The following is a 14765-nucleotide window of genomic DNA, read 5'->3' on the forward strand; positions in this document are numbered from 1 at the left end:
ATCTCAACCCACAAGTTTTCTCACTTTTACCCTTCCAATTCTCTCCGCCATCCCACTGCGGGAGGCGGCCAGGAAAAGTGAGCGAGCAGCTGTGTGGTGCTCAGTTGCCGGCTGAGGTTAAACCATGACATGGGTTTATGCAAGTATGATATATAAATTCACAGCAGAACTATTTATACAGCACCACAGCTGAGTACAGAACTCTACAGGTGATTCAAGTGAAAAAAATCTTCGCTTGACTCTAATAATTTCCTAACGTATGGTAAAATATAAGATTTAAAAAAATAAAAATGTAAAAAAAAAAAAAAAGTATTGCATTCACAAGAAAACAAGTTGATGGATCCCTCAGAAAAACTGTGCACCCATAAAACAAATAAAGTTTTACACTGGTAGTATACATAAAATGGTAACAGTTTTAAAAGTAATGCCTAAAAAAATATTACTAGTTAAAAGCCTGATACAGAAGCCATGCACCCCCAAAATGGATCTGTCACTTTACTACGTAAATTTGTTTGTGCTTTCATGTTTCTAAGAGAATCTTCTGTTGAAATTAGTTTCTTCGAAATAGTGAAAATACAAATCGGTATGTAAACACAAAGCTGCTTTAAGCATAACTTTATAAAAATCAAGAGGAAAAAAGCACATAATTCTGTAGTAAAGAAAATATTTTACCTCAACAGCCATAATGATAATAGCAGCTTTCTTTTTGATGGTTGAGTTAGCAGGAAGATTTGTTAAGGAATGAACACCCATTCCAAGACTACTAATAGGTGGAAGATCAAGCCAGTCAGGGTCTCGTATCCCACCCATACAATCTTTTGCCATTGGATAGATTGTACCATTTCCATCTCTAAGAATAATAGGAGATTCCTACATTTGGGGAAAAAAGTTTTATCATTAAGTCTCCACAATTTATAAATATTATCCTTCCCAAAAGGTCCAGTTCTGCTTGACTGCCAACAATGACAACAGTTTACCTAAAATTCTCATTTACACTATTGTCTCCTATCATTACAAGTGGCGCAGCATTAAGATACCAGATTCCCTTTCTCAAATGCCTGAAGTGTTCTTAATACAGTAAATACTATTAAAAGTATTTTCTTTATGATATACATTCATTACGAAACATTACCAATGAAACATATAGTACCTATACTTTTAGCTTAGTTAAATGCTCCAAAAGAAGTTGAATATATTGAAATGAAACATTCAAATTCAGTTCTTTTGCCAAAAATGTTTCCTTCAACTATGCGTGTTTGTGGAAGTTACTAGAACGGTTTTGGTATTTTTTCTCAGCCCTCCTCATGGATGCGGGCACAGTGTAATCAAGCTGTATAATCAGATAAAATAAGATACTTAACATTGGATAGCAGAAAGAGTTGCACAAAACCTCGATATATCATTTTTAGTATCAAATACAGATTTTTTTGTTAACATTTCCATTTATTCTCAAGAGTGGATTTTCGTCTGATCCAATTCCAAAATATAGCTAGATAACAAGTTTACACTAACACAAGAACTACTCTGTCAGGTTTTTTTCCCCCCTTTTTATCTTTTATTCAAGGTAGAATTTGAGTAAGATTATTAAAAGTGCTTAAGAGAGTTAGATTGCTATTCCCTTCGAGCCTGCAAAATATTAATGGTACCAGCAAGTCTTTCATAACCCGTTTCAAGAACTATTTCTTTGCCAGTCTTTGGAAAAGCCATACAAAAGGTTGTACCATCCCATTCAAAGATGACCGAAGTGAAGTGCAGTGAGGTTACATGATTGAGATCCAAAACCACAAACCTGTCCAGCTGTAAAAATAGCAACACTTCTCTCATTCTGACCCAGGAATGCAATGCTGCTAGTAGGGAAATTATTTTCCTGTTCAGCCTTTCCTGTGGCAAGGTCAAATATGCAGTATCGAACCCAGTTCCCAGTTTTCAGAACAGCGTGCACTCCTTCAAAGATACACGAAGAAAAAAGTTAATGTCTTTTACTGGCAGCATCCAGTAAAAGAACTCCTAACTAAAGCACTTTTAAGAAATTACTAATATAAATGGAAACAACTGTTTATGTTAGTTTGACAGTAGTTGTTTTCCACTAGGAAGAGACAGGTAATAAAGGATCCAACAGAGTATCTTACGGGGTAAGTCCTACTCACCTTTTGAATCTACATTTACTGCTAGGATCTCTGTTTTTTCAGGAATACACAGCTTTTTAGGTGTCCTTTGAAAACAGTCAGGAACTTTTGGAGTTCCACCAGTTTTTACAACCTGAAAAACATACATAAAATTTTAAGATACAATTAAGCACACAGTGCTGACATTTCAAAATACTGATTGTTTTCTCAATGTTTCACAAAGACATACCTGCAGTTCATCTATTCTGAGCAGCCTACAGTCTTGGAGGAGAGAAGAAGGATCAGGATCTGAATTAGAACTGCTCTGACAGTTTGCATTACTGGAGGTGCCTGGAAATTTCACAGCAACATAAGCACCATCCACTTTTAGCACCTACAAGCAGAACACATTACAGTTTTACCAAAAGCTCTGAATAGAAACTGTCTTGGTTGATTTGCTTCAAAATAAACCAGACCTTTCTCAGGAAAAGAAAAAAGTTCACAACAGTCAGTGATAAAATTCTACAGCTGTTGGTCATTAGCCTTGCTGTTTTGCTAAAATTACTGAAGTCTTTAAAACTTGGATCTCTTCAAGACTTCATAGGCATCCTGAATCAGATGAAAGGTCCCTCCATTTCAACATCTTATGTCCAACAGGAACCAACCCCAACTGACTAGAGAAGCTCCTACTGATACTTCCCTGGTATCTTTCCAGCTTCCAGCCACTGGAAACAGCAGGACAACTTCATGTTTAATAGCCTGGATAGACCCTTATTAATTTGTCCAATCATTTTTGGAAATAAACACTATTCTTGTGGCAATGAGTTCCAAATATTGGCTAACAATTCAACAAAAAACATCTACACTGAGCCTCTTACTTCTTTAAGTGTCCATTAGCTCTTGTACTACAAGAAACAGGAAATTACTTTTTTTTTTTTTTTGGCCCCATCCAAGAATTTTTAAAGCCTCTGTTGCAGAGTCTTAGTGCTCATTCCTCAAGATGACTGTGCATAGTGGAAAAAAGAAGCGTTGGTTTATGGGTCTATTACCTGTTCCTTACACTCGATGATAAAAGTTCTCCGCTCAGTCCCTTAGGACTGAAAGATACAGACAAGTCTATCCAGACATACTTCATGCACCTGTGTCTTTCTCTGTCCCCCAAGGAAATGGAAGTTATTCAACCCCACACTGACACAGTCATTTCTGAGACTGTAAGCCTCTCTAAAGAGTTGCTGCCATGCATATCTAATCAGAACTGTCAAAACAGGTTTCCTTGATATAGAAACATCTTATGCTATCACCAAACAGCAAGGCCCTTTGAGTTTCCAGCTGAGACCATAATTTTCTCAAAAGGAAAACAAAGCTACGCAGGAAGGGGGCAGGGGGAAGGACAGACAATGTTTTAATTTTGAGTAGAAATAAGATCTCGGTATGCTCTCAGTCTTGATCAAAACTAGATATGGGCAACTGTCAATCTTGATTGGGCCCTAATTTCTCAATAGTTTCTACACAGAAAGAGCTTACAAAGCAATATTAAAGATCTAGATGTAATCAACTTTATATAAAACATCCCTGACAATAAAAATAATCTCTCAAATTTTCAAGATATTGTAGGCAATAAAAATCCAGGCATTTCCATGTTTTCTCTCAATTTCTCTAGCTAGGTGCAGCCTATCAAGCGTGCCAGAGAAAAGGATATATTGACAAATATGAAAGTATTAGCAGATTTTTTGTAACACAGATTATTGTGCATAGAGTCAGAGCATTTGCTCCCCATACGCTGAAACTTCAGTCTAGCAGCAGAGTTCCTAGTTCTAGTAGTAGAGCATCACTGACGGCTGTAAGGATACTACCCCAAAATTTCAAAATTCAGACCTAGTCAAAAGATTAATGAACATTAACTCTGATCTAGACTATACAAGGACAGATTTCTGTTGAGACTTGCAAGACAACACTCTAGACAAAAATCACGATTTGGTCAAAAAATTTAATCAAGGTACCTTAAAAACATCTAAATGTAATCAGACTAACTTGTAAGCCTGAAATCACATACCAATGGTTCAACCACAGCTTCTAGTCTGACATGTAGAATTTTTTTTTTTTAATGACTACATGTTGCTACAAAAGCTTTGTAAATTTGGGCTGCTTCTGAAAACAGAAGATTCTAAATGGTCAATGTCTAGCAGGGCATATGATACCTTGTTTATGAAGTTTCAAATTTATAATCTGGGGGGGTGGGAGGAAGAAACACACCTTAAGAAAAGGCACAATCCCCAAATATTTAACATATCCTATCTCCATAACTAAAAGTTTTCTTTTACATGCTTTCTGGCTGCTCTTAGTGATATCACCTACACCACTTTTCACTTACATCACTTTTCATGTGTTCAAAGAAATGCTGACAGTTTTTAAAGTGCTGGAACTCTATGGTGACTCTTTCAGAGTCCACATGCCAAATATTTTTTTCTCTCCCATTTTGTGGTTCAAGAAGAAAATAATGTATCTTTAAAAACTGGAAAATATGTTTATTAAGATTTGGTTGAGAAGAAATTCATCTCTTCAAAGGGTAACTAAAATGCAGCTCTTTAGTTAAACAGTTACTACTACAGCTATTGGCTGTTACACAGAAAGAAAATAAAACTATCCATTGATGTAGCAAGGAACTAGGAGATTGAGTGAAACACTTGATAGCGATTGTACATAGAAAGCTCCAAAGCAGAGATGTGGTATAACGGGCTGGCACTAAACAAGATAAATAAGCAACATCAACATTCCTCTTTAATTGAAATTATAGAAGTCTGAATTCATTGAAAAATGCATTAACAAAAATAAAATGCAAGAGCTTAAAGGATTTAGATGCTTTAGTTTACAAAACTAATGTACTTAAACTGTTCATACTGCTAATGCAAAAGTTTCATCAATTAGAAACAAGCATTTTACAGAACTACGTATACAGTGTTTGCCTTATTAGGACTAAATTAAAAGAACTGAATCAAACAAATGAAAAAAGCAAGCAACAAAATGGAAGTTTAAGGATTTTTTTTCCAAAAGCAAAATACCTTTTTAGAGCATTTTCAACTACAGGATAATGAGATCTGGTCTTTCATTTTAATGGAAGAAAAAATTTAATTGATAAACTGAAAGACGAACATACTTGTTATCTGCTTTACCCTTACTATCAACCCATTGCCACACTCCTTTAAACCATAATGCCAAAGCACACTGATTAGCAGAAAACATTCAACTGAAGTCCCTTCCTCAAAAGGAAGTGGAGGCAGGTCCTGAGCCCCGCTTCTCCTCCCCTGTTCCCTCTTATGGTTGTTAATTTAAAATCACATTAACGATAGGCCAAGTAGCCTCTAAAAATAACAAAGTTGACTACCAGCACTTGAGCCTTTCAGAAGCAAACCTGTTTGGATCCACTGGTAATCTGTAGAATCTTTCCCTCTCCAGAATCACCATATTCCCTCTCAAGATACAGCAGCAGAAGACCAGGGAAAATACATTTTTTTATTTCTTATCTAATCTCCTTGTTGGAATGGGAGAAATTTCAACATCACAGAAAAGGTTACTACCTCTACTCTCCAAGTAGAATGAGCACTTCCAAAGAAATACTGACAAATTTTTTAAAATATTCAACTTCCAAGGATTAAAAACAGATTCCTAATAGGGATTAGGTAACTGTTCTGGGACTATATCCAGCCTGACCTCGTTCAACTTATCCTTCTCACTGGAAGGCTTCAATCTCAGACAGAAATCAAACAAAAAATAAAAAGTTCAAGTTACTGACTGAAATAATACAATGCAGTACAAGTTAAAAGAACAAACTACTCAATCCAAATTTATGTTTCACAAAATCCCTACGACTTGATTAGCTTTCTGGGCATAGGAACTGCAAAACTGGTAATACACAGAAGCCTCACCTGACTGAGGATAACTTTGATGAACAGAAGCAGTTTGGGGAGGCCTTGGACACTGCCAATGGAAAGCCTCAGACCAAAACGAACCGCAGCTGCCAAAGAAGAAAAAAGCAGCTCCAACCCAGGTTCCCTACCCTTTTGTTCTAACAGTGGTTCCAGATACCATTTAAGCCATTCCAGAAGAGGAGATCCAGAAGCTAATGTGGATAAGCAGAATATCCCAAAGTGCATGGGATGGACAGCTTCTATTCCTCTGATACCGGTGAGCAGTAACAAAGGCTTATTTCAGCCCATACCTTTTCTAAACGACACTGAAAGAAGACTCCATCAGATTTCTCACCAATGCAGACAACAGAAGAGACAAGTGCCAGGCTTTTTCATTCCATCAGTCTTCCATTAGGTGGATAATCTTATAATCATTACCTCCTCCATCTAATGACGGATTTGGAGGAATAAAGGCTTAGTTTTGTTCCAAGCCCATGAAGGATTTAAATTGAAATGAGATTGGAAGATAATACATTCCAAGGAGAAAGATGACTAAATCCAAGAGTATATCTAGCAGACTTCTGCTTTCTTCATTTCTTTCAAGACTGCCCCAACATAAGAACTTCTGCACTCTTGCCACACTCTCTGGTCATTTGTTGCTTTGGCACCATACACAATCCACATTTACGAAGCAGTGTGTAAAATGCTGGTTGTACGATGTACAAGTATCAGAATAATCACAAGCAGTCATCTTAGGTCTTAGCACTCGGGAGGGCTGTTACTATATCAAGATCAGTAAGAGCCCAGAGAGAAACAGGCATGTTAGAACTCGACACCATCTACCTGCCCACTGTTCTACAAATGGAACACAACAGTGGTCTAGGAAGGATTTTAGCCAAGCACTTTTTGGACACATTATGAAGTTGTTGTGTACATCCAAAAGTACAGTAACACAAATTTTCCAGAAACAAAATTATTTCAGGAACACAGGCTGAGCACCAGTAAATCTGAACCCCCTTACTATCTCTAAATTCCACCTCCTGAAACCTACGTGAACAATTCTTTTTTGTATAAAACAAAGAATTATCTAAATATTTTTAAAAGGTGGCATACATTTTGACAGAAGCTCATGGCTATCATACTTTATTCACTTTATTCTCTTTATTCTAAAGAATATAAATGTTCAAAATTACAGATGCTCTTGCAGGTAAAAGGACAGAAATAATTTTTTTGTTCCTCTTACTACTTCAAATCCGAATCATTACATAAGGCAAGATTTTTGGCCTCACAGGTCAATTAGTTTAGTCCAATTGACTTCATGTTGTGCTCAAAAAACATCCGCCAAATTACCAGTGTGTATTTCTCAGATGTCCTAATATTCACATGCTCCATAACCACGTATTTTACTCGATGACAGCACTTTGAGAGAAGCTTAGTGTTGCTCTATTGACACCATGCTTTGTAACATCAAGTACTTAAAACAGTGCTTCAAAGCCTTTCCAATTTTCTGAAAAACCAAAGGTTAACAAATTCCCAGGTTACATAGGAATAGTATATTCTCATGCAGGATGCTCATGCCACTGGAGGAGGAGGCCATCTGTACAAATACATCAAAGATGTGACTTTTTAGAATGTCATTCAGTAAACAAAAGACCATGGAAGACCAGATGAAGGTATATCTGGGTGGACTCTAAAAGGGTAGGACTTCTTAACCCATGAAGTCTTAAGAGCCCAAACCCATATGACTATGTTTTTGCAGTCTGAAACTCTGCACACATTCAAAAATTATATATGCACAGAACAGCCAGATTGTTCAGAATTCAAATCCTCTTTGTGCTTAATTCAGCTCACAACAAGCTAAATTACAAACATTACTGTTGCACAATGAACAACATTAGCTATTCCGGAGCCTGTAGGAAAACACTGCAAAGAGTAACCCTTCTGCAGACTGAGGTGCCTCCAGTCTTTTTCATACAATCGCACAACTGATCCAAATTACAAACAGAACATAAACAGGGCATAAACTGTATTTCTGTCTTTAACCTGGACACCACTAGGCAAAAAATTTTTATGGTTTTATCTGCTGGATTCTATCTAAACTCTAAAGATAAAGTGTTACAAAACTGTAAAAGGAAAAAAGTGAATGACCATATGCATCACTGGAAAAGGACAGCATGCTTTATAAAGAAAAAAAAGCAGCTTTGCCATAAACGACTGATACAGAATAGACCCAGCACCAATAACTCTATTCAGAAGACAGCCCACTTACTGGTTTTAGCAATTCAGTGAAAATACCAACATATAAAAATTCAAGCTCTTCTATATTTATTATAGTAGTTCATATATATGTATGTATGATGCAGCGCACAGACACCTTCACAACTGTATACAGAAATAGTAAAACAGTCTCTGTCCTGAAAATCTTAGGATCTAAAACGGGAAGGACAGATAAGGACAACAGGGGCTTTTCCAAAGCTGGTATGAGAGGCAAACAATGGTTTCAGCGACTTCAACTAGCTCTCAAAAACTCACTTACAGAAACTGAAGTGTTTCAATGAATTAAGTTGCTCCATACTCCCTTTTGCAGAAATGACCTAAACTTGATAATGAAAATTCATTGTGGGCCTCCTCCTTTCAAAGATAGTGCTCAAGGCAAATCTTCCACTCCTGCGCAAGTAAATGCATTAGGGATGCAAGTAAAATAACTCTGACTAAATCCAGCTGTCTTCTGTTGGACAATTATTTCCTCTTCTGGTAACATTTTTTTTTTTTTTTAATCTTCTGTGAATGAAGTAGAAAGCAATCCAACCTTTTCATTTTGTGAAAAACCTTTATTGGCTTTCCTGTTGCTCTTATTTTTGAAAAGCATAGCAGAGAACTGTCTAGATGACCTAATCCCTCCTAACATCACACAACAATGCCAATGGAGAAACAAGTGTTTTCCTCTACAGCACTCTTAGTCAGAGCAAAGGTTTACTAGAGAGAAAATGAAAAAATTACATGGACCAAACAAACAGATTTTCTGGAGTAATAAATCAAATAACTTTATAGTCATATTAATGAAGCATGTCATTTCTAATCAAAACACTTCTGTTCTTCGGTTGCTAGAACATGAGATTCACCCAAACATTCAGCTGATGTGTATGTAAAAGTCAGTCACAACACATGTAACTCTTCACAATCTCACTGGAAATGTGGGAACTATTGCTCAAATCACCAAAAATAATCTTTTGGATAAAACCACACCTGCTTTTCTTCATATTGCGGTTCAACTTAAAGTACCCGAATGTTACTTTTTAAGATTCATCACGTTTTATTCACAACACATTCAGTCTATTACTATCATTGTGTTATGGACAAATGAAAATGCAACAAGTCATACTAGTCGGAAACATTCTCAAGCATCCCCAAAACTATGATTCTTTTAACAGGTAGCTTATCTAAAAGGAAAAACTTTTTTTTCCTCCTTCCCCAAAGGTGGTGAGACAGCATATTATAGACAAACCTTGCCAACAGGAACATTCTTAACGTCTTCCACAAACACAACTTCCCTCAGAGACCACTGCTCTTCATTCACTTTCTCCTCCTCTTTTGGGGCAGGAGTAGATCGTCGTCGCTCTAAGACAAAAAAGTTATTACCAAAAAAAAGACTTGAAATATTTAATCAAAGCATCAAAATACAATGTTCAGTAAACACCAAACCCTTCCCCCAAAAAAGATTATCAACAGTCAAATCTAGAAATTAACAAGAGGTTAACAAGAATCTGACTTCAAAAGTCAGAGCTACCTAACAGTATACCATGCCACTTTCATGGTTTTCTATGGAATTAGGACTAATAAAGCCTATCAAACAAAGTAATTTTTAAGGACATCAAAGCAAAATAATTCGAATACAAGAAATGTTTTGGCAGGGCTCAGATATTCATGCTGTAAGTAAAAAGACTGACATTGTAAGACCCTTCATTCAGACCTGCTACAGTGCTTTATATCACCCTTACAAAAAGTCTGCTTGTCCACTAGGTATGGATTTTTTGGTAAACATCTAGAAGAGTAGTAAATGAGGCAGAAGATAGCTATTTGGGCTAATAGCAATTGCAATACAGTTAGATTTGCTGCAAAGACATTATCTGAACAGTAACTGTAGTACACTTAGGATCAAGTTTAAATACGTAACATGGCTAAATTAACACTGACAACATTTAATCTCCTGAATTGAGTGTATAGTATAATTAATATTATCAACATCTTTAAAGTAAGAAGCAGAGAACTTCTAAACTGTGAAGTTAACTTCAAATACTAGTTCAAAATCCCAAGCAAAGATATAATGGGAACAGTGAAAAATTACAGTTAAAGAACTGCAAAAGAGAAGAAATCAGTAGCAAAAGACTCTACTAGTAAAATTAATTAGCACTGCAGATCTGAGCATACGAGATTCTCAGTCACTGAATCAGGCCATTTGATTCTCTAGGTGAACGCTTCTTAAAACTGCAGTATGTGAACAATTAGACGAAACAGGAGCAGAGAGATTTCTTCAAATGATGGTATTGTAATTCACCCTTTATAAATGTATGGGTTTAAAAGGAGAAAAAAATGCTTAAGAGGTCAGTTACGCGAATTCTAATGCAGCCTTTGAGGTTTTTAAGTACAACTTGTACTATAAAACTTCTCTCACTGCTTTTGTATGTTAGTAAAGAATGTCTAGTTTTAGACGTATTATGTAATAGATGATGAACTACTGCTTTATGCACTGAAGTTCACCTGCAAGGCAAGCTGTGCAAGAACAGCTTAATCTTGAACTTGTTTTGGAAAATTCCTTTTAACTTCTGGGCTGTAAAGAAATTCACTATCACATTGCAATTAAACATAAACAGCTTTATCTTCAGACTTCCTCTTGATAACCTCCTGAAAGATACTTTTGATTCTGAGAACTGTTATGCTTGCTTAGATACACCTTATATCAAGTAGTCACTGCTTATACTAACACATTTAAATTTAACACTGACAATTCACTGATTATCTAAAGTCTGTTACAAAAGCCTTTACATATATTGCAGTTCAGACTGAAACACCAAAAAGGATTCTGAAATTAGTACAGAATCTTTGTAGAACTGCCTGTTATGAAAACTTCTTATCTACACATACTTTCATGTTACTATGAGCTACACATTACTTACTATATGGCATCGATGCACTGCTTGCTATTGAAGACGCATCACTACAAGTGGAAGCTGGGGATGGCGGAGGACCCATCTCAGTTTTCACTGGTTCCTGTTTGCTTTCAGGTCTAGAATAAAAGGCGTTACTTAGAATGAAGAAAGAAAAAGGTGAAATCTGTTCCATGACAATGGGAAAAGTGTCAGTGTGTCCCAGCCATGTTCCTTTAATAATACTTTTATGAAATAACTCCATACTTGCAAACAACCATCCTAACTGACAAGGCTATACATCTCATGTTGGGAATGGTGCTATGCTGCTTAATCAGGGATTAGCTTTATAACATTAACTGAGCATAGATACGATATTACAGAAAATAAATATCCTCAGATGTGCTTCATTTGAAGACAGGAAGAATTATTACCTTTATACAGCAACCTGAAACTCTAGAACTGCTAAACTTTTTCAAGCTTTTCTTGAAATGGTTTAAATCTGTTTTAAGAAACATTTAAATGGCAATTGTCAACCAATGATTTTTTTTTTTTTTTTTCAAACTACGGAGGGGCTGAAACAGGTCTCTCAATGCCATGAAGAAGGGCCTGAAAACAGTTAGTTCCATAACAAAACCACTTTCAGTTATGCGAATATAAAATCTTGGAGACTTTATGAAAAACTGCAGGAAAGTCTTCATTTAATATTCCTTCTGCATTTCACATTTCCGTAGTGGTTTCACACAACTGAGACGCCTTTCCTGCAGTGAGCATTTCTGCACATTTAGCAGAGTTTACAAGAAAGCTAGAATCTTATAAAGAAGGCAAAAAGTTCAAACTGATAAAAACCTGACCTTCCTTCTTTTCCATTTTTAATCAATCACCAATTCAAGAGAATATCCAATAAAGGTGCTGTGTGTATGCGTGTGTCTTCTCAACACTTACTTTGCCTCAGTAGTTTTGCTAGCTTTCTCCATGTTTTTCAAGCTCTCGGGTGACCGAAGCTGAAATCGACAGCTGTCATTCATGTTCCAAACAGATTCCATTAACACACCCACTTTAGGAATTCCAGCACTGATTGAAAAAGCAACTGCTCCAGCATGATAGAGGGGGTTATTTCTTAAACACACCTACAGATAGAAATATTTATTTCTATGAGAGCAATGGATTATACTGAGGGAAATCACATATGCATGCATTTTCTTGGTGACATATATAGTAGTCAAAAAATAAGAAAACTTATGGAACTAGGTGACGAGGAAAGTCAGCATGATGTACTATGCACTTTGCTAGGAAAAAAAAGGCTGCTGTGCAAATCACAGCTGAAAGCAACACCTTTAGCAGTGCAACTGTTTAATATACAGTATTTAGATGCTCAACCACAAAAGGAACAATTCATCCAATAACACAGACTCATCCCAGAGTTGATTAGAATGGATTGGGAACCAAAAGAAATGTGCTCCCTGGGAAGGAGCTGTTTTGTCTCATACTAGTTCCGATACTAATCACAAGAAGAATCCTACACCTCTGTATCAGCTACTAACCTTTTTGGTAAAGGCTTCAAACCAAAGGCCTATCCAACTGCATAAATAAATCAAACCCAGACTCTAATATTGTAGGCACTTAAATGCCAAATCATTTACAAAGCTATGTGCTCTACTGAGAATCGTATTTCCCTACTTACTTTCTCTCAAAATACAGAATCGGTAGGTAAGCTAAAACAGAAGTACTTTGTATGAGTACTGCTTGTTCCTCCATGTTTGCAGCAATAATCATACTTGTAAAACACCACCACCACTAACAGAACACATCAATTTACAGTCATATAATTAAAACATGCTATTTTAACTCCATATTATTGATACAACTTTTGTGCATAACAAGAATAGAACGTAATTTGTTTTGGTTTGGTTTTTTTAAGAGCAGGCTGTAAGCTCATCATATAGCACTGTAAAAATGCCACTTGCGACAGTTGCACTTGCCTGGGTTCCAACAGTTATGTTTGGCATAGAGGAGATACCAGCACTAGACTTCGGCTTTTTATTTTTTGCTCTGGCCTTTTCTAGCATTTTCTTCCTTTGGCTGAAAGGAACTACACCCCTGTGGAAAAATGCATATTATTTAAAAAAAGGCTATGAAAGAAAGGCTTTGTTTGTAACTTTGAACAGTTTATTCCTTCTACTTAATGTAGTCATGATCAAACATACAAGCCTCTGTGCCACCTTCTCCAAAATCTCAAAGCAGTGGAGAAAAGAAGTCTTTTTCTATATTCACCCCCACTTTCCAAATTCATCTCAACTGGCCAATTTATTAGAAGGAGGAGGAAGAGGGAGAGCACGTAAGACATGTCACTGCCAAATGGCTTTCCTTCTAGTCCAAAATGCTGCAAGACCCCTGTCATAGATGGTACGCTCCAGTCACAGCTTTCAAGTTGTGGGTTGTCCCCTCTGAACTCGAGGATATCTTTCCCATGACTAGTGATAATTTCCAGAATTTGCAGTCACTGGGGAACAGGATAAGCTTTTTTGTTTTTAAATTCTAAAAGCCTCACTTCTCTCTCTGGGGACATAGCTGAAGGAGTCTAGGACTCTTATGAGAGACTTAAGCTGCAAGAGGGGAAAAAAGGACTCTTCTTTTGTAATTGGATCCACTCAGTTTAGCTGAAAATAACACCTACGTACACAGTTAAGCATGCTTATTATTTTGATACTTCCTTTTTAGTCAGTGGGTTATAGAGTTAGATGCTTTTATTTGAAAACCTCCTTCATGTTAAGTAAAATATCAAAAGCATCAGTCCTGTGCAACACTGGAAATTGAAATCCTGTCTAGTGTACTACAGACCATTGTAACTAAGGATATTAATAGTAACAGAAGCTTCTATCTACATCAATCTGATTAACATAAAATCACCACTACTGACATTTAACTCCTCCCAGAAAGGATGTGTTGGTTAATAAATAAATTGCTTTCAAAGATTACATATAAATGCTAATAAGTCTTTTTATATATTATACTGATTATTCTAAAAGCAGTAAAGATGGCAGGTTCTAATAGCCAGGTATCTCTAATGTTACGGCTTATTAGTTTCTATACGAAGAGTAATTACTCTAAGTGAGGTGAGTCAGCCATGACATAACAAAAGGGCCAAGAACCAGAGAGACTGGTTCCCAATTTTGAGATTTGGGACTAGAAGTTAGAATAAAATATCTCTGTGTTTAAGTTTACAAGCCTAGCTACAATTCTACTTAAATATTTTCCAGAGAGTTATCAGAATTTAACGAGAAAGCTGTTTCATAGAATCAGTTTTCAATGCTCTGATTTCCAACTCATCAGCAAGTACTAAACTCATCCATGCCTAAAAGCTGCTTGAGCTTTGGGCATGATATGTAATGCAACAACTCCTGACACACTGACAAAAATCAATGCATACTGACAATGAGTTAGTAACATTCAATGAATTCACTCAAATTAGAAATTCATTTGAGCTCTTTTGGGAGTGTTATTTTTGAGGGTTTGGGGTTTTTGGGGTATGTTGGTTTTTTTAAAACATAGGCTTCTTAATTATCAAATTGTTAGTTAAAATATTTTAACTCACATTTCATATTTTACAA

The 14765-nt window shown here is 36.3% G+C and overlaps 1 protein-coding gene across 1 annotated transcript in view; it reads right to left on the bottom strand.

The window, feature by feature from the left end:
- UBR5 (ubiquitin protein ligase E3 component n-recognin 5) overlaps positions 1 to 14765 on the bottom strand; it is a 74015-nt gene that overhangs the window by 36573 nt on the left and 22677 nt on the right. Inside the window, exons 12-19 of the mRNA XM_009323082.1 lie at positions 13137 to 13254; positions 12100 to 12284; positions 11185 to 11294; positions 9516 to 9628; positions 2356 to 2499; positions 2148 to 2259; positions 1790 to 1944; positions 673 to 870 (exon numbers count right to left, since the gene is read on the bottom strand). Coding sequence (XP_009321357.1) covers positions 673 to 870; positions 1790 to 1944; positions 2148 to 2259; positions 2356 to 2499; positions 9516 to 9628; positions 11185 to 11294; positions 12100 to 12284; positions 13137 to 13254 — 1135 coding nt within the window. The remainder of the gene's footprint in view (positions 1 to 672; positions 871 to 1789; positions 1945 to 2147; positions 2260 to 2355; positions 2500 to 9515; positions 9629 to 11184; positions 11295 to 12099; positions 12285 to 13136; positions 13255 to 14765) is intronic.

Source organism: Pygoscelis adeliae, unplaced genomic scaffold (genome assembly GCF_000699105.1).
Source record: "Pygoscelis adeliae isolate BGI_AS28 unplaced genomic scaffold, ASM69910v1 Scaffold174, whole genome shotgun sequence".
NCBI lineage: Eukaryota > Metazoa > Chordata > Aves > Sphenisciformes > Spheniscidae > Pygoscelis > Pygoscelis adeliae.